Genomic DNA, 20,645 nt, shown 5'->3' on the forward strand with positions numbered 1-20,645 from the left:
GAAATGGAACCCCGCGTGTGTAACGTGAGAGCTTTCTCCCAGGAAGCTGTCAGAGTGGCCTCATTAATGCATCGTTTCTTCTTTTCCTTGTTCAGGTGGACGGCATTTTTGGTCCTGACCCTTGTTGCCTTATCACTTTCTTAAAAAGACTACTCATCCCCCTATTACAGGAGTAAATTGCTGAACAGAACACATGCACATCAGTAGCCTTCTCTGCATGCCACTGTCACCAATAATTCAACATGTATCTAGTTCTGTCATCTACAAGAATAGTTTTCAGACTTTCTACCTGAATTTCTGAGCCAAGAAATATGTTTGAATGAATTGGCATCATCTGGACAGATTGGCATGACATTGGGAGGGGTGGTAATGAGCTGCTATCAATTAGACTGACTGTATATGATTTAAATGACTGAGTAGTTATTTTTCATTTATGCTCCTCATGGCACCAGCAGTTTGGGCAGTTCCCATGTTTCTGTGCATTTCCCAACAGCCCTGTGGGGAAAAAAGCCGAAAAGCTGTGGATTTAAGGCGACTTGTGTCTAAGGTGGTTGGTGTGTATAATAGGGCGGGCAAAATCTTATAATCCATAATTCCCCACAGAATGTAAGAAATTCTCCTTTTGGGGCCAGATCCTCAGTTGGTGTAAACCAGTGTAGCTCTGCTGAAGTCAGTGGACCTATGCAGATTTACATCAGCCGAGTATCTGGCCCTTTGGGTTAGAGTTGAAAGTTAGCAAGCTCCACTCACTTAATATAATTGCTTATTTAAAATCGGGTTTAATTTAGAAGCTAAAATGTGATGGAAAATTAATGGTTCCTACAATATTTTAGCCAGACATAAAAAGAGAGAAATGCAGTCACCTCCCCCTCCCCTTCTAGCTGTGCCCTTTGCATTCTTCTTGGAAGTTGAGTGGAATGAAGTTGTAATTTATTCCCTTATCCTTAGGATGATCAGGGACAGCAGATTAACCCCAAAACAAATGGACTTTTTTACTCCTCCCCCACCCCCAAATCTTTAATCTTAAAATACTGATACTTTTTAACATACCACGTACAATCTGGTCTTGCCATCAAAGCCATGTAGGCAGACTCTGTGCACTGTTCAGTGCCCCCTAGGAGGTGGAGGGCATTAATTGGCTTTCAATCCTGGCAGTGTAAGGTAGAGCAGACTTTAGGCTGCTCTGATGAGTGCTGGCTGGAATGGCCACCCAGAGCAATGCACTCTGACCATGCCTTTTCCAGCTTTGATATGTTCCTTACACTGGGCATTGTGCCATGTTTGTCACCCATGGATCCCCTACACAAGGGGAATACCCAGCTGCCCCTCTAGGGCTGCTGGAGCAGCATAAAGCAGCTGGAAAGAGGGGCTGAGGATCCTGCTAGTCAATTTTTGTTTTCTTTTTTTTTTTTTTTTGGCTTTTTACCCCCACTTTTCATTCTGTCTTCACAGATACATATGAACGGCCATACTGGATCAGACCAATGGTCCATCTAGCCCAGTATCCTGTCTTACGACAGTGGCCAATGCCAGCTGCTTCAGAGGGAATGAACCGAACAGGCAATCATCAAGTGATCCATCCTCTATCATCCATGCCCAGCTTCTGGTGATCAGAGGTTTAGTGACTCTCAGAACGTGGGGTTGCATTCCTGACCACCTTGGCTAATAGCTATTGATGGACCTACCCTCCAGGAACTTATCTAATTCTTTTTTGAACCCTCTTATAGTTTTGGCCTTCACAACATCTCCTGGCAATGAGTTCCACAGTTGACTGTGTGTTATGTGAAGAAGTACTTCCTTTTGTTTGTTTTAAATCTGCTGCCTATTCATTTCATTGGGTGACCCCTGATTTTTGTGTTATGTGAAAGAGTAAATAACACTTCCTTAGTTACTTTCTCCACACCATTCAGATATCTATCATATCCCCCCCTTAGCCATCTCTTTTCCAAGCTGAAAAGTCCCAGGCTTTTTAATCTCTTCTAACATGCAAGCTGTTCCATACCCTTAATCATTTTTGTTGCCCTGCTCTGTACCTTTTCCAATTCTAATATATCTTTTTTGAGATGGGGCAACCAGAACTGCACACAGTATTCAAGATGTGAGCATACCATGATGTGAGCATACCATGAAAATAGTGGCACGATGATATTTTCTGTCTTATTATCTATCCCTTTCCTCATGGTTCCTAACATTCTTTCAGCTTTTTTGACTGCTGCTGCACATTGAGTGGAAGTTTTCAGAGAACTATCCATAGTGACTCTTTGATCCCTTTCTTGAGTGGTAACAGATAAATTAGACCCCATCATTTTGTATATATACTTGGGATTATGTTTTCCAATGTGCATTACTTTGCATTTATCAACATTGAATTTCGTCTTCCATTTTGTTGCCCGATCCCCCAGTTTTGTGAGATCCCTTTGTAACTCTCTGCAGTCTGCTTTGGACTTAACTACCTTGAGTAGTTTTGTATCATCTGCAAATTTTGCCATCTCACTGTTTACACCTTTTTCCGGATCATATATGAATATGTTGAACAGTACTTGCCCTTGTACAGACCCATGGGGGACACCACTATTTTACCTCTCTCCAGTTTAAAAACTGACCCTTTATTCCTACCCTTTGCTTCCTGTCTTTTAACCAGTTACTGACCCATGAGAGGGCCTTCCTTCTTATCCCATGACTGCTTACTTTCCTCAAGAGCCTTTTGTGAGGGACTCTGTCAAAGGCTTTCTGAAATGGCCCAGGTTAAGCATGCGTGACAAGACCAAGTATTAAATCCAGTGAAATATAGTTTAGAACAGGGATCAGCAACCTTTGGCACGCGGCCCATCAGGGAAATCCGCTGGCGGGCTGGGCCGGTTTGTTTACCTGCAGTGTCCGCAGGTTAGGCCGATCGCAGCTCCCACTGGCCGCGGTTCGCCGTGCCAGGCCAATGGGGGCTGCGGGAAGCAGCAGCCAGCACATCACTCTATATCCACTGGATCCCCCTTGTCCATATACTTGTTCACCCGTCAAAGAATTCTAGTAGATTGGTGAGGCATGATTTCTCTTTACAAAAGCCACATTGACCCTTCCCCAACAGATCATGTTAATCGATGTGTCTGATAATTCTGTTCTTTACTATAGTTTCAACCAAATCCTCCCCTAAGGGATGTCCCTGTCCGAACCACATGCTCCTCTTCACCTGTCGGCCTTCCCCCAGCCCTTAGTTTAAAAACTGCTGTATGACCTTTTTAATTTTTATGTGATAGAAATCCGGTTCCATTTTGGTTTGGCTGGAGCCCATCCTTCCTGTATAGGCTCCCTCTTTCCCAAAAGGTTCCCCAGTTCATAATAAATCTGAACCCCTGCTCCATACACCATTGTCTCATCCACACATTGAGACCCTGCAATTCTGTCAGAACTAAGAGACGACTAAGGGGGATGTGATAGAGGTCTATAAAATCATGACTGGTGTGGACTAAGTAAATAAGAAAGTGTTATTTACTCCTTCTCATCACACAAGAACTAGGGGTCACCAAATGAAATTAATAGGCAACAGGTTTAAAACAAACAAAAGGAAGTATTTCTTCACACAGCGCACAATCAACTTGTGGAACTCTTTGCTGGAGAATGTTGTGAAGGCCAAGACTTATAACTGGGTTCAAAAAATAACTAGATAAGTTCTTGGAAGATAGGTCCATCAGTGGCTATTAGCCAGGATGGGCAGAGATTGAAAACTATGCTCTGAAGTGTCCCTAGCCTCTGTTTGCCAGAATGGGCAACACAGGATGGATCACTTGATGATTACCTGTTCTGTTCATTTCCTCCGAAGCACCTGGCATCAGCTACTGTCGGAAGACAGGTTACTGAGCTACATAGACCACTGGTCTAACCCAGTATGGCCGTTCTTATGTTCTTAAAGGTTTTGGTCAGTTCTTACTCCTTTTTGAAATGGTTTGCCAGTCCCTATTTGTGATACCTATCGCTTAGCAATTACAATTTATTCATGATGAGAAATCTTCCTCCTTTGAATTTTAAAAGACCACAGGAGCACTATGAATGTAGCTTTCTTTTAAATGCTGTGAGGTGAACGTACATAAAATAAGTTTTCAACCTCACTTGATCTGTAGTCCTATGAGAGACAATATGTTTATAATTTCCGTACATGAAGAAAAGCCCTTGGGAAGGGCCTGTGGTCAGTAAATGCTGTATTTTTAAAACAAAATTACTATATTTGGACTGTCATTTTCAAAGCCAGCATTCCGGATTTATTAGTTTCTCAATCGGATTTCTTCTAAAATATTCCAAGCGGTGGTTGTTAGGTTTGGGGGAGGGGTTAACTCTTCCTTCAGACATACTTTTTAACTGTATATCCTATTGCTGCCATAGCAATAAGAACTAATTTCCACCCTTTCCACACTAAGCTGGCAAGATAGATCAGTGCTGGGGCAATCTGACGATTCCTTTCAACAGCTCAGTGTGTGGTTTTAAAGCACAAGTCAAGTAACCGCTGTCTAGGCAGCCGTAACTTGAATATGATGCCATAGAAGAAGTCAGGATTTAAAATATGTCCAATAATGGACATGCTGATAGCTGCCATTGCTGGAGGCATCTAATGCATAGGTATGAGGGGCTCAAGAGTACAGATATGCATGCTTGCGAAATTGCTATGACCATCTGCTAGCCCAAGTGTGCCATCCACTCTTGGTCCCCACCATGCTGAGAATGACAAATGAAAGCTATTTTACTTGCCTCTTTAAATAAACAAAGAAAACCTTGTCTCAGGCAAGCTCGGGGGGCAGGGGGGTATAATCTTTACTCTTTACATTACAGTAGCATCCAGAGGCCCTAATCAGCTAAATGTTTTACAAACATGTGTGAAGAAATGCCCTGAATACCTAGGACCCTGATCTTAATTAACTTTCATGGGGAATTCGCACCATGTGATTCAGCTGACCAATCAAAACTGGCATTGCCAAGACACCTTCCAGAAAACGAGTGATAAACAATAAATGGTAACCGTTTCCCATGGTGGGGTGGGGGGGTGGGGGGAATATAGAACATTTCTAGAAAGTCTGGTTATGTTCATGCAAATGTTTGGGTTTTTTGACAGTGTTTTTGAATGAAACTTTTTGATCAGTTCCATTAGCCATCATTTTCTAATAACAAAGACCTGACATTGCACTGAGATCTGTGTGAGTGAATCCCTGAAATAGCATAGCGCTTCATTGAATCCCAACACAGGAGACGTCTGCCTGAGTAGAGGTTACTGCAGGATCAAGGCTAAGTGGCTACCAAGCAACTGTGTGAGTTGTACTTTGCATCATATGGGTTACATGGTGTTATCCAGCAACTCTAGAACTCTAGGTTTCTTTCACTCTTTGGGGCAGGGACCATCTCTCTCCTTTGTGTGTGCATGTGTGTGGCAGGAGGGCAGATGGCCAGTGCAATGGGGCCCTGGTTATAGAGGCAATTAATCATTCTGCAGGCTCGTAACAAGGTTGTGCAGATTTGCTCATGACAATATTTATGTATCAACCTGAGAGTCATCTTCTGTAATTCATAAATGCCAATCCAGCTTTTCATTGGATAGTGAGTAAGGGAGTGAAGTTTGGTGTATAGTGTGCTCAGCCCATAATGCGTCTGAGGGTATGTCTACACTACCTGCTGGATCGGCGGGTAGTGATTGATCTATCGGGGATCGATGTATCGCGTCTCGTCTAGACACAATAGATCGATCCCCGAACACACTCCCTGTCGACTCCAGACCTCCACCCGGGCAAGAGGTGGAAGCGGAGTCGACGGGGGAGCGGCGGCCATCGATCCCGCGCCGCGAGGATGCGAAGTAAGTCAATCTAAGTCGATCTAAGCTGCGTCGACTTCAGCTACGCTAGTCTCGTAGCTGAAGTTGCGTATCTTAGATCAATCCCCCCCCTAAGTGTAGACCAGGCCTGAGTTGCCTTTGGTTACTTTCTGTGGCTTTGTGGGCTGAAGATAGCGTGGTGGCCACACAGAGGATCTACTGCCTCTGACTCTAGTCTTGGGGAAGTAATGGGGCAAAGGATTTCTTCCCACCCCTGCGCTGTATCAGTCTCCTCTTTCCAATATAAACGTAGCGTGGTTCGGATCAGCACCAACATTCAGCACAGGTCATTGCTCAGGGTAGGATCCCTGCTTGCCCTGGGTTGGAATGAAGGTTGCTGACTGAAATCTGGAGCGTGCCCAGCCGAAACTGGTTTACATGTCAAGAGCTAACACCACTTCCACCCATGTGCCTAGCGAGGAGAGAGAGTCTCCCACGGGACACTGAGAAAGGATTTGTAATGAGGCTCAGCGTATCCCAGCACTAGGAACCATGAGATGTGCCCTGGTAGCACCGGCGTAGATGCAGGACCTTGCAGCAGCGTGAGCGTCGTTTCGCAGTGTGGCTGCTCTCTCTCATGCTGAGCTAATGCAAGAGAAGTAACTTGAATGCAGCTCACTTAACTCTGCAGTGAAAAGTCACCATAACAGATTGCCAGCCCGATGGTGTTATTCAGGATTGGGGTTGTAGGCAGGATTTGGTTTTTACAGCAGACTTCCTCTTATTTATACCTCCCTTCACCTTTACTACTTTGTATTTCCATACTGAGTACAGTGCTGCAATCCATCAAAGACAAAGCTCCCATGATTTTCACCTGGAGGTTTGCATCCAATAGAACTGCAGGATTGGGAACTGTAAGTTTAAAGAGACACAGTTAAATCCTCCTTTAAGACGTCCATGTCTGGAAGAATTTAAATTTCACTTTTTTTCACATTTATTTTGCTTTTTGTGTTCTGCTCAGCTGGGACAATGAATTGTGGTAGAGTCGCTCTTTGGTTTCTCGGCAATAATATAATGCTACCGTTTGGGTTTGCAGCACAGCAGGGCATACTTAAAATCCAAAAGAAAACAGACAGTCTTCATTGCAATTTCTCTCCTTTTTTTTGCCCCTTCTTTCTTTCTCCCTGCGCCCCTCACCCACCAAAACTTAGGGTCTGAACTAAATTGGGAGGAGACACTGGCAGTTTGAGCCAACAATATTTTGTAGTGCAATGCTGGAAAATTGCTTGAGTATAAGAAAGTCCATTGAGACTTTGTCAGTTCACTTGCACCTCCCTGTTAGCAGACTGTACTCTGTTGCCTTTATGAATCTGATAGCCAACGCCTACTGATATTTGCTGTCATGGTAACTCCTTGCTTTCCCTTCCCAGAGACAGCTCCTTATCGCACACCCCTGTATGGTCAGCCTTCATGGTGGGGAGAAGATGATGCAAATAACAAACTAGAAAGGCAGGAGGACAGAAGGCAAGAAGAACATTATTCAGGTAATGGAGATGGTCTTTTGGGGAAAACTGATTCTTTTTATTTCCTGCTACACAACACTCTATTTCAGAATTCTAGTGACTAAAATTCCATGTACTCTTTAAATTTGCATTCAGTTGTAATATTTTTGTTTAAAACAAAATGGGAATAAGGGGAAATAAAATAACGTGTGTTTGCTTGACATTGTGTGAAATGATAAATAGTGAAAGTTGCTTTGGTAATACACTCTTAAATCCAAATAAATAAATACCAAGAACACCACCCCAATGGGCCTGCTTGATTTCTGTTAACACCTTGGAGGACACTAATACATTATGAAATCAAGCTCTGATCCTAGCTTCATATTCACAGGTAGTCCCATGGAAATCACTCGTGTGTCTAAAGTTAAGTAGAGGCTGATGTGGTCATGCAGGATCAGGGCTTAAGAAATTACACTGAAGAATAAACTTGGCTGTAGTTATTAACTGTGGGATGAAGTTGCACAGGAACCTAAGGACCACCCCAAACCCCACCACCTTTTGCTCCATGTTCAAGGTCCACTTCATCATCCTGCCTTCTCTAACATAAACACAGAGCAACCTACAAATTCAGGGGGACCAACCCAACAACCTCCCAAAATAAAACAAAAAACCTACCCAAATAAACATTGCACTGCACACTCAATTCTTCTTCTGGGGAGAGAGAGAACAAACCCCACATAACAGATGTTAGTCACGTTGCTTATTGAGGTTCTCAGGTTCTACAGCGATGAGGGTGGTATACAAACAATCGAACTATACAGTTACCATGTATAGTAATTTAGGCTTTTAATCTAACATTGATGTGGTGCCTGTAAGGTGTGTGCTTCCATATTTTTGTATCTGTAGAAAGAACGAAGGAGATATCCCAGCATGAAGGGGAGATCAATGGTAATGTTATTGCTTATCGAGACTCCCAGGAACAGTCTGTGTATGCATTCAGAAGAGAACCTAGTTATTTTGAAATCCCAACGAAGGAATTCCAACAGCCGGCAAAATCTCCTGAAACACAGGTCCACGAAATCCCAACGAAGGACATCGATGCCGTGGTGCCACCGGTTGTGCAAAGCCATGCCTCTTTTACCATTGAATTTGACGACTGTACCCCTGGTAAAATAAAGATAAAAGATCATGTAACTAAGTTTTCACTCAGACAGAGAAGACCTTTCAGTAAGGATGCGGGTCACACAGAGATGATGTCAGCGGAGAGCAAGGTGGCTGATTGGCTGGTTCAGAATGACCCAAGTTTGATGAGAAGGCAGTCTCCAGGAGACGATGTGTACAGTACAAAGAGTGACCTTCCGGTTCATGTGAGGACACTGAAAGGTAAGCTGTTGTTTTTCATGCTGGCTAGTCCGTGTGCTTGCCTTCCAAGTACAGCATAAATAGGGGGTGGGAAATGTTGTCCTTTTTCTCAGCACAAAGTTCGCAGGGTAAGAACCACTTCTCTTGTGACAGGTATTTTTATAATCACTATCACCACTTCTAAGCCTAGTTCAGCTGGCGGACAGCCCACCTGCTGGACATGGATGCCACTTGTGATGCTGGCAGTGGAATGCTCTAACCCGGTTCCCACCCGGCTTTATCACGGCAGGTCGTCAGACATACTCATCTCAAACAGAGTTTCAGATGTTCGAGTTTTTCTTCATGCCGTTAAGGCAGGTTAGAAACAGGTTTAACAGTTAGTTAATCTATTCTCTTGGCTTCCTGTCATGATAGGAATGACGTTTGCTTTCAAATGTAGCTAATTGCCCTTGACCTTGGTATACAGTGGACAGTCACAATCCCAAGACAGTGGGGTGGGGGCTAGAGCTCCAGGGGCAGAGTCTGAGGAGTGGGGACAGAGGTTATTGAAATTCTGTGCCATGGCTGTGAGAGAGGTTTCTTTTCCTTAACCGAAATGTATCTGAACCCCCCCTCCCCTCCCACTATTTAACTGTTCCAGGTGAATCCAGGTCACCTGCCTTTGGGAAGAGTCTGTCACCATGAGGGGTTTTCTGTCATCTCTTGCAGACAAGGAGGGGAAGATTTTCAAAGGCCCGAAATAGTTTGGTGTCCCACTGCTACTGGCAGTCGGGCATCTAATGTCCATCTGTGCCTTTGAAAATTCCCCCCACGATCTATTTGACCTGAGCTAGTTTGGCCGCCTCTATCAGGCCAGTTCATTGTCAAATGGGGAAAAGGCAACATCTTGTGAATTTCCACCAGTTTGCTCATGGAGGCCTTGCAAGTGCCGGAGGAGCTACAGTTTGTAATCCTCCTGCCTGATAAAGTCAAGGAGGGGGGCTATCAGGTCCACCAATGTCTGAGGTTAATGGCCCTTTACAGGATGGCAAGACACCAGCTTCCCTCAAAGGAGAAGTCACTAGGCCCTCGTCCAAGAAACCATCTCCTGATGTTGACAGTCTTGCTTACCTTTGACGTAATCTGCCATGGTATGTAGTGTTTGAGAAGGTTGTATAGCGAAGGAGCTCTGGTGTCTTCAAGGGTATGTCTACACTGCAATTAAACACTCACAGCTGGCTCGGGCTAAGGGGCTGTTTAATTGTGTTGTAGACGTTCGGGCTCAGCCTGCAGCCGAGCTCCGGGACCCTCAGAGGTGGGTGGTCCCAGAGATCGGGCTGCAGGCCGAGCTCGAACATCTACACCATGATTAAACAGCCCCTTAGCCCGAGTCAGCTGGCATGGGCCAGCCACGAGTTTCTAACTGCAGTGTAGACGTACCCTATGCGACTGCGTTTTGTTGTCTCGGATGTGAACCTCGGCTGTAGTGTATGGGAATGCACTGGAATAGTGCTCTTCCTTTTCAGAGAGATACCAGGGGCTGGTGGCAGGCATTTGCTCATCTGCCCCTAGGATTTTCCCATATGGTGTTCTGTACAGCTGTGTGTGTCTCCCCGCTCAGTGTCTACATGAGGTTGGGGGAGAGAGAGTGAGATAATGTGACGTTTCAATATGCGGATGATGCACGTAATTGTCTTCTTTTCATCAAATACCTAGTTAGTGTATATATCCATCTGTATGTAGGCAGAGGATTCTCTGATGAGAACTTTGCAACATTTATCCACGCCTTTTTGACCTCCAGATTGGTTTACTATGTAACATGTTCCTATGTGGGGCTGTTTTTGAAGAACACTTGTAAGCTACAGTTGGCCATCTCCTTAATTAGCATTGTTAGCCCCAAGGAACATTTTACACCAGTTTTCTGAGGTCTTCACTGTCTGCTTCTTTGCTTCTGGGAACAATTCATGTGTCTTGACATCAGGATGTAAATACTCTGTGGTTTGGGTCCTGGCCACCAGAGGAAAGATGTAGTCTTTTACTGACTCTTACTGTGCTGTCATAACATCTGAAATCATCCACGGAACTTCTTCTCACAGCCCCAAGATTTTAACGTTGAGAGCAGGGTTCCCAGCCCTTAACTTGAGAACTTGCTGCTCACCTCGATCCAACAGAGACCAAGTTTACTGACCTTCAGGGCACAATACAAGGTCCATTTAATTGCTCAGCCTTTTTCTTGAGGAAGGAGCTAGTGAGATCTTTGAAAGGCTACATTAAGGATTTAGTGTTAAATCATGATGCTCTTTACCGGTGTGGTTGGGCCACTTGGATTTGCAAAACAGGTGCAGTTTTCCTTTCAACTGCATGGTGTTAAACCTCTGTCTCTTCTTACCATGCATGTGTATGGTCTAGAGTACAGAGGTCTTTTCCCAGTTCTCCTGATGACTTGCTGTAAGTCCTTGGGCAAGTCACCCACAGCCTGGATGCCTCGGATTCTTTCTTGGTTAAATGTTGGGGGGGCGGGGGAGATATTAAATGGTACAGAGATTCTGTACTAAAAATGTTACTACTTTTGGTGCAAAACAGAGCTTAATAAGCAAGAACCTTCCATAAAATAACCAAGTTAACCTTTGCCAGGAGGGTGAAGAAATGATGTGGAAGCCATATACATAACTTTTGGGAATTTTATGGCCTTGATCCTTTAGATAAAACTGAAAATCTTGCAACTCCTAAGGGGGAGAGAAAATAGAAGTTCAGGGGCGCTTTAGCTATGGATTCCGTCAGCCTGCTGCTCTTTCATCATCTTGGTTTGAGTCCATGGAATGCAATCTACAGGGCTTTTGTTTTGTCTTGTTTTGTTTCCCCTGCTCTGCAGGGTAATTTTTGTCCCGCAACAAATGATGCATAACAAGATAATCTTTGAGACTAGTGAAATTGCACAGAATGGTAAAATAATTACTGTATTTATTTTGATTTAAATAATAAAAAAGATGCACATAAAAAGCTCTAGATGCCCTGATGCATAATTAATTTTACAATAACAACAAAACCAAAACTCCAGCCGTATTTAAAAAGGAACTCCATCAGCCAGCTCCCTACAACCCCTCCCCCTACTTCCCACCCTTTCATCATTCTGGGACGCAAACTCTCAGCTCTCTCTAAACACCAGATCAAACAGGTGTCTTTTGCAGCGTGCCCAGTATGAACTATTCCTTTACAAAGAGAAAAATCCAGGATTGACAGTGCCGGGAGGTGGTTACTAGGGTTACAGTGAAATGTTAGTGTAGGAATAAATTGCATGTGAACGTTTTCAGGTAACAGACATGAAGATGGGACGCAGAGCGATTCTGAAGACCCCGTTGCACCCACAGCAGAAAAGGAGACTGCCAGCAATGACCATGCAGCTGAACAAGCCAGGCTTCAGCGCCAGATCAGGCGCGACCCCCACGAAATGCTGCATAACCAGCAGGCCTTCGTCATCGAGTTCTTTGATGATGACACGCCTCGTAAAAAGAGGTCACAGTCTTTCACGCACAGCGCACACTCCTCCCAGAGCGACACGGACCCCGTGCCGAAAACCAAGGTGGAAAAGCGCAAAGCTGCCATGCCTGCTGAGAAGCTTGGTAGCCCAGTGCCACCTCCTCATCTGGCTGCCCAGGCAGGCAAGCCGGCCAGCAACTCCTCGGGGACACAGAGATCCAGCTCCTTTAAGAGAGAGAAGACCGAAGATCGGATCAGCTCTTCGTCATTCTCTGCTTCAAGGCCGTCTGCAAAGAACTACGGCAGCATTGGGAGGAAGTCTAAAATTGCTCAGGATTTTGCTGCTGAGTATCTAAGGGAGAACTCTCAAGCTGGAAAGCTCAGCGCTGAGAAGCCAGCACCTCTGCAGATGCCAGTGGCTCCCCGGGTAGTAATATCGTCTGCACCAGACCCTGCCACCGCACCACCTACCGACCCAAAATTGGTCAAGGCTAGGAAGCATGATGAGGAGGATAGTTTAAGTGAAACGGGCACATATACCATTGAGACAGAGTCCCAAGATAAAGAAGTAGAAGAAGCTCGGAAAATGATAGATCAGGTAAAATCACTCCAGGGAACACCTCTTATAAACGTGATCACTGTTGGCCGACAAACCAGGGGTTGACCCAGGGACCTCTAGGGTTCGTCTACGCTGCAAAGTGGCAGCCCGCGGCAGCTAGTCTCAGAGCCCAGGTCTACAGACTCGGGCCCATGGGCTTGTGCTAGAGCGCCAAAACAGCTCCCCCTTTCCCCCCTCCCCAGGCTTCAGACCCTGAGCCTGAATGTCTGTATGTCCATTTGAGCGCTGTAGCCTTGTCTGTAGACCTGGGCTCTGAGACGCTGCCGCTTGCAGTGTAGACGTACCCCTTGAGCCAAAAATATGAGCTGTGATGGCTTCAGCTAAAGGGTGTGAGCTGGATGGGAGCTCTAAGGGATTCCTGTCTTCTGTGGATCTGGCACAGAGGGGATCCTATCACACATTCACCACAGGCACCATAAATGGGGGTAAACTATCCATTAAAAACCCATCTGAAAAGGAGCAGGGGGACCTTATCACAACTCACATCTTTGTGTCCAAACAGGATTTACATGAAAGGTACAAGAATGGCCTTGCAAATGTACCAGCAAAAAGCAACATGATGCTCAAAATTATGAAGGGGTCGATTCTGCAAAGATTTGTACAAATGAGTAACTTTACACAACGGGACTGCTCGAATGCACAAGTCTTTGCAAGTTCAGGATCTAACTATGCATCATGCCCTTTACCCCACCTCCTCCAGCTCTGCTGTTAATAATATATGGGGCACGTATACTCTGCCTGGCAGGCCAAAAGAAGCTGAAACAGAGGACAGATTTTCTCTATCTCAGGAGCCCCAGTGACATCCCCAACTCCTAGTTGGGGGTGGTTTGGTTTTGTTAAAGGGGACTTGTCCAGGCAGACGGCAACTAATTGCTGTAGGGAAGGGAGTGTCCGGGTGGGGTTGGTCATGGAAATGGTTGTATCTGTTTTAATTTTAAAAGTATAAAATGAATGATAACTTAAAAACCCAACCACCCCAAACACAGACAGTTATTTTGTAAAGCGTGGCCTATTTCCAGCTTTAACAACAGAGGAAGCAGGCAGAGGTTCAAGTAAAACAGGCACGGGAAAAATAACAGAAATGTAGGCAAAGGGTAAAGTAAAGTAATTGAGTCAGGCTCTGAAGCTCTGCACTAGCTGGCCTATGTACCCATGTGATCTTATCTCTGCTACTCCACATTCATCCTCCTCCTCCCCTCCTTCCGATGGTTTGTTACACCCACTCGCTGCATGTTGTTTTAGCGCTTGTCTACAGGGGAAAGCTAGTGTGAAATAAGTGAGGATGTGAATGTAAAGCACAGGAGCTATTCTGCACTAGCGCCCCACGTGGACACTTTTATTCCGCACTGAGTGCCTCTTTGGGGATTAGTTTAATCCGCTTCCAAAGAGTAATAAGAGTGTCCACACAAAGAGCTAGTGTGGAATAGCTATTCTGCTATATCTCTTCTGGGCTATTTCCCTGTAAAAAATAAGCCCTTAAACTAGATTGCAAGCTCAATGGGGCTTTGACCCTGATATATAAACAATCATAATGCAACAGTATAAAAATACCCCAATTAATAGATCTTTGCACTAAGGAGAAGGATGGTCTCATGGTTAGTTTGGGAGTCAGGTGACTTGATTCTTATCCTGATTTTTTGAAGAGTGGTGAATAGAATAACTTACATGGTATATACAAATTGGTTTGTATCTGACCATTTGGGACCCCAGTTTCAGTGTGATTAGCATTTTTTGAATTTGGCTTTCATGGTTACGTTGTTTTAATCTCTCCCCTTCCCCACCACACACTTTTTTAGGTTTTTGGCGTGTTTGAATCACCAGAGTTTTCCAGATTATCTTCAGCCTACAGACCTGTTATAAAAGGCGAAAAGGAAGAATCAAGCTCTCACCAGCATCTAATCACTGAAAATGGCACCAGTCAGAAGACACTTTTGCTCCAGGCATTCCCTTCAAAACCCACTTGTGGGTCCCAGGCTGAGATGCAGGTACAGGGAACAGGGATGATTTATGTGCTTTTCTGCCTAGGTGGGAATGTATTGATTCAATTTCACCTTTGGGAGATCAGTCTGTGTGTGCAGCAGGCTCTCAGGAGGGTGTGACATTCCCTAGGGTGCAACCTGAACTGCTGTGTCCCTTCAGCTCTTCAGACTGGGATGCCTTTAACACTGCTTTGCTGCTGAATAGCAAATCTCTGCGGGCTCTGCTCACACACAGCCCCTAGCAAGTAAAGTCACTCCCAGCTGAGTACATGAATGCTATGCCCAGCCATCCATAAATTACATACAGGGCGACACCCGCATATCCCTGAATCCCAGCCTTGTCCCCTAGAAATGTGCATCTTGTACTGTTCAGTACAAGCTCATATATAGTCTGTCATTCCAACAGTGGGTAATGAATATGCAGCAGCCCCGTTGACCTAGTAGAGATTTCTTAAACACTTCAATCAAACACACTGGTTTAGATAAAACAATAAAAGAAGTTTATTAACTAGAGAAAGATAGATTTTAAGTGATCATAAATGGTAAGGCATAAAAGTCAGCATTGGTTACCAAAGAAATAATAGGTTAAACACGCAAGCTAATTCCTAAACTTTATCAGACTAATAGGCTTAAAAGCAAAAGGTTTGCCTCACCATGAGCTGCAATACATTTCACAGGCTGCATCCCTTTCCAGCCTGGGACCATTCCTTCCCTTGTTCAGTTCTTTGAGAGTTGTTGCTGCCATAAGCAGAGAAATGGAAGGAGGAGAGCGGTGTCCTGTGGAGGTCGCTGTCCTTTATTTTTATATCCTCCTCCTCTCTCTGAGGATTATCGCCCTACCAGGGAGTAGACAAACAGTCTCCTCTGTACGTGAGATTCGTACGGTAGCTGGGAGGATATGTAAATTTCTTGTTTACACTTCCCCGTTGCTGAAGAATGGCTGCTTAAGTAAGTGATAACTCACTTGACTTTGTTGGTACCTGTCTGGGGTTGCCAGTGTGTCTTTGCCTCTGAAAAATGGGTTTGTTGGCATTACCCAGAACTACAATATATTTCAGTAACAATCATATAGCAAAATCTCATAATTTTACACATACTGTTATACACATTTTAACAGGACAGTCATGTTCAGCAGATTGAGTTTTCAAATGATACCTCACAATGCATACTTGGTACAGAATATATCATAATCATATAAAGGGATGAACATGGGTTACAGAGTGTCATGTGGGTACAGGGTATCACAGAGGGATTTTGTGACAAGACTTCGGTTAAAAAATTTTATAACATTCCATTTGTCTTTTTATAGGTGCCTCCAGCATCTCATGGTGGTCAGAAATGGGTCTCTAGGTGGGCAAGTCTTGCTGACAGCTATACAGACTCAGGGCTTTGTGATGGTCAACAGCAGGGATTAGTATCTGAGGGCCATACAGGTAAGTACTGTACTGATGCCATCTTCAGGATGCTGGACAGTTATTTAAAAGTGACGTGAAAAGTGTGTGTGTGTGTTGGGGGGAAGATGTGCTTATGCTTCTTTTTGTTGCTTTCTGATGGACATAAAGCTTGAAATGCTCTTAAATTTTCTTACAGCTTACTGTCTGTTTTAACTGAAGTATTTGGAAAGAAATCTTTCTTTGTTTAGGATTAGCTGCCTCATCCCTTCAGTTAAGGGTTACGAAGGCACCCAGTGCACATTTGAGTCATCCAAGTCCTCCAACAAGAAAAGTGAAGACCATACTTGACATTCCTGATGTTTCTTAAGGTGGCATAGGGAACAATAACACTTAAGGGGGCAGGATTGGAAATAACCATCCATCAGGAATTGTTTATACTTCATTACAAAGGAAAAAAGGAAAGGCAGAACCTCAATTTTTCCTTTGCAAGACATTTATGAAAGCTAGTACTGACCAGCCCTCTTTAGCTGTGGTTTTGTTGCACTTCTCCCATGTTCTCAAGCTGTGCTGAGAATATCAGACTGTCCTTGGGTTTGGTAGAACTAGGTAGCAGTATTTGAAGTGATTGTAGGAAGCCTGATGCATAAAACGAAGTACAAGAGAAGAAAAAACAAAATGAAGTCTTAGAATCATGTCAGAGATGGGAGCTAAAAAACTGAAAGGGCCCTAAGACCTGATGTTGAGAATGGGAGTCAGAGAGAGTAGGAAATGTTGTAATCCAGAAGACAACCATGCCCCCCTCTCTCTAGATAAGGGAGCCATATGTCCTCGCTCCAACAGCTAAAAGGCTGCAGAAAGCAATTATTTTGTTCCAGAGATTATTTCCATAATGTGGCACATTGTACTTGAATTCTCCTGGACAATTGGGTGTTTTATCTTGCAATGCCAATCAAGTTACAAGCCATGTATTATTTAAACGAAAAATGACGGAAGATATGAAATCCTGAGCTGTGACATGGGGTGAAATAATAAAACTCTTCTAGTAAAGTGTGTCCTTAATAACACGTAGAATATCATTGGCTTCTAATTCCTACGCCTGTTTAAACAGGAGGATTTCTATATGGAGACTTTGATTTGGAATACAATCTGCTAAGGTCGGTACAAGTGGAAAGTGGCATCTCTTTAGTGAAGTAAGCTATATCATCTAGCACATTTCTTAAAATGTTGCATCTCTGGTCCAAACATATGGCTACATGGTTGATAGCTTTTCCCCGTTCCCTTTGGCAGGAAGAAGATATAGTTTCAGGGTCTCTTGTATATTTGTATGGTCTTTTAGATTTATATAACTGTGACAAGAGTGCTTACACGGCTGGGATGTTTGAATGTCAAGGTTATTAAATCAGATTTAGGACTTGATTCTGCAAGGTGATGAGCACTCTGGCCTTGATCCAGCCTGGGACTTAAGCAAATGCTTAGCTTTAAGCATATGTATGGGACTTATTGATGTCAGTGCTTAAAATTAAGCACGTACTTAATTGCCTTTCTGGATCTGCGCCTTGCAGGCTCAAGCCCCTGGTGAATAAATGCAATGTTCTAGTACAGCATGTAAACCGCATTTAATGGGTGTCTTTTAATCTTTCGTAGAAAGTGGCACAGCTCATAAACCAGGAGAACCAGAGACCATTGTGCCCTCAAGAACAAGAAGGCTTCTTCCCCAGCTCCCACCGAGTGATAAATCTGACAGCCCAACACCCACAGTTTTAATTTGTCAAGACTCGTATCCTGAAGTATCCAAGAGAAACGTTGTAAAGGAACAGGGTAAAGAAACCTGTGCTGATCCCAGCACCCGATTGTTCATCCAAGAGGACTTGGATCCTGATAGCCTGAGTGATGCCAGCAAGTCCGACGACGGCTTTGGTTTGGAAAAAGGAAAGAAATGCAAAGAAAACAGTAAAATGCCTGAGCAAGAACGACGAAGCGGGGAAGACTTAAAACCTGAGGTCCGACAGCTGGCAGCGCCAGGAGTTTCAAGTATCACAGCTGTAAGTGAGCCAGTATCTACGTCCTTCTACATTGGTGATGACACTAATGAAGTTGGGATTCCCTCCAAGCTTTCTCTAAGCACGTCTCATTCTCGAGCAGACAAAGAATGCAAGGATCAAGAGTTTCCTGTCAAGTCACCCAGTGCAGCTGCTTCTGGAAAGCCAGTGATCAAAGACGTTAACAGCACTTACGTTAGCGCATCGGGGAAAATGGTTATTTCCCTTCATCAGAATCTTTCTCAAGAGCAAGAAAACATAGCCACAAAAGAAATATCCTCCTTCATTCGGCAGGAAAGTTTTACCAAAGATAAATCAAGCGGCGTTGTTCCTCAGAATAAACTTCCTCATATTTCAAGTCACCCTCTGCTTAAAGATTTAGATGTTGCACGATCAAGTCGTATGGACTATAATCAAGACACTCATCTTATCCTTAAAGACACTGAAACTGCTTTGGCAGCACTGGAAGCCAAAATACTCTGTCAAAACCACCAGCTGGACCTTTCAGAAACTATTCCCGGGCAGCTAGAAGACTCCTTATCTGGGGACTCTGATGTGGACACGGCAAGCACGGTCAGCTTGGTTAGCGGTAAAAACGTCCCAAGCAGCACATCGAAATGCCAAGTTCCGAGCAGCTTGCAGAAAGAGAAATCCTCCTCCACTCCCTCTATCCAGGACCAGTGCAGCCAGCCCAGCGCTCGCGAAAGGCTGTCAGAAAAACGCAGGATGCTTCCGCCTGAGGCAGGAAACAGAGGAGAAACCGCTAAACGTTTCCAAATCAAGCGTAGTGCTGGGGCTCGTGGGTCACTGGATTTTACGGATGATGAAAGAAGCTCTAGTCTTCCTTACTTCCCAGTAACTGAAACGGCCTCCTCTGATCATGAGCATTCTGTGTCAAAATCCGTCCCCAGAAGGAAACCTTTTACTCAGGCTGTGAAAGAGGAGCGCGGCAAAGTGACTGCCAATGTGCAAAAGATCCAGCAAGTTCTCACCAGGTCCAACAGTTTATCGACCCCCAGGCCCACGAGGGCCTCAAAACTCCGTCGCGCCCGGTTGGGAGATGCATCAGATAATGAATGTGCCGACACCGAGAAAACAACCTCCAACCTCGAAGCCACAACTGCATCTTCTAAACAGTCCGCGGAGTCTAAAAAGCTGTCCAGGCTTGACATCCTTGCCATGCCAAGGAAACGGGCAGGTTCGTTTACGGTGCCAAGCGACTCTGAAACCACGCAGCCAAGAACTGGGTTTTCGGGACGCAGTGTGGAGTCGTATTATGCAAATCGGAAGCCACCTGTGTCAGAGGCTAGAACTGCAGCTAGAAAAACTGCAGCTGCTGCTACTACAAAGCAACCTTTCAGTAGAACTCGTTCTAGCAGTGTCAGGTATTCATCCACCTCCAGTAAGTGCTTACGTTTTATGTTTCTCCTTAGTCCCGCTCTTTTATAATATACAGACTCTCTATGGGCTCCAGGTGTAGTTCTCCTAGGAACACTGAAAGCACGGCGGTGGGTGTGCCATGAGGAGGAAGAGAGGAAAGGGATCAAGGAAGAGGGACAAAGGGAGGAGTGGGCACAAATAAGCATGTTGGCGCAATTCATGAACAACACAACTTGACACGTCAAGGTATAGAAATAGCACATAGACCCAACTGAGATTGTTTGATCAACCAGAAGGATTTCATAAGTGATTAGTGATTTTTGAGTGCCTCAGTTATTGCGTGCCCAACCTGAGATGCTTTCATAGGGGCTGACTTTCAGAAGGTGGGTATTCAGCACTTTCTAAAAGTCCGAGTGTCTCGAGTTGGGCACCCAAAATCACTACTCACGTGAAGATCTTGGCCCTATTCACAAAGATAGAACTTCTCGACTTTCCAGTGTCACATGGTTTTGAAGAACCAGAAAACGTGCGCGTTGGCCCAACAGAGAATTTATAACTGTGTCAATGATGGTTTGAGGTCAGAGTAGTAAATTTGAAGGCATCAGAAAAGGCAAAACAAGGAATAAGCAAGTGAGCAAATAATTTGGAAGCAGCTCTGCTGCTTGCAGCAGTTTCAAAACATTGGATGATTGGACAATTGGCGTTGAACTCTGATAGCCCATGGGGGGAGATTGCCTCTGCCCCTTTTTATGTTTGGCATGCAGCCTCCAAAATGTGCCATAGTTACAGGAGCTGCATACTTAAATCTCTCATTGAGGAATATGGTGCAGATTATTTGGCTGCCTACCTGTGCAGAGCCATTGGCTATTTGTGAACCGTGTCCTGAACATTAACAGTTATGTTTGAACTATACTTAAATTAATAGATGGGGAAGATGCATATGACAGATACTTCACAGTAATCAGAGATGGTTCTGAACATCATTTGGTCTGATACCCTGGTTCCTTGGCCTTCGGGGCATAAGAACCTAAGAATGGCCCTACTGGGTCAGACCAAAGGTCCATCTAGCCCAGTATCCTGTCTTCTGACAGTGGCCATCCCAGGTGCCCCAGAGGGAATAAACAGAACA

The 20,645-nt window shown here is 44.5% G+C and overlaps 1 protein-coding gene across 2 annotated transcripts in view; it reads left to right on the top strand.

Moving 5' to 3' along the window:
• The window catches only part of CEP170B (centrosomal protein 170B), an 80,649-nt gene that overhangs the window by 35,513 nt on the left and 24,491 nt on the right, over window positions 1–20,645 (top strand). For both annotated transcript variants that reach the window (XM_029912104.1, XM_029912103.1), the window contains 6 exons: window positions 7,216–7,329; window positions 8,194–8,670; window positions 11,940–12,703; window positions 14,521–14,709; window positions 16,013–16,136; window positions 17,742–19,538. In XM_029912104.1, the coding sequence (XP_029767964.1) occupies window positions 7,216–7,329; window positions 8,194–8,670; window positions 11,940–12,703; window positions 14,521–14,709; window positions 16,013–16,136; window positions 17,742–19,538 (3,465 nt within the window). The remainder of the gene's footprint in view (window positions 1–7,215; window positions 7,330–8,193; window positions 8,671–11,939; window positions 12,704–14,520; window positions 14,710–16,012; window positions 16,137–17,741; window positions 19,539–20,645) is intronic.

Source organism: Terrapene carolina, unplaced genomic scaffold, assembly GCF_002925995.2.
Source record: "Terrapene carolina triunguis isolate 2854851 unplaced genomic scaffold, T_m_triunguis-2.0 Scaffold189, whole genome shotgun sequence".
Lineage (NCBI taxonomy): Eukaryota > Metazoa > Chordata > Testudines > Emydidae > Terrapene > Terrapene triunguis.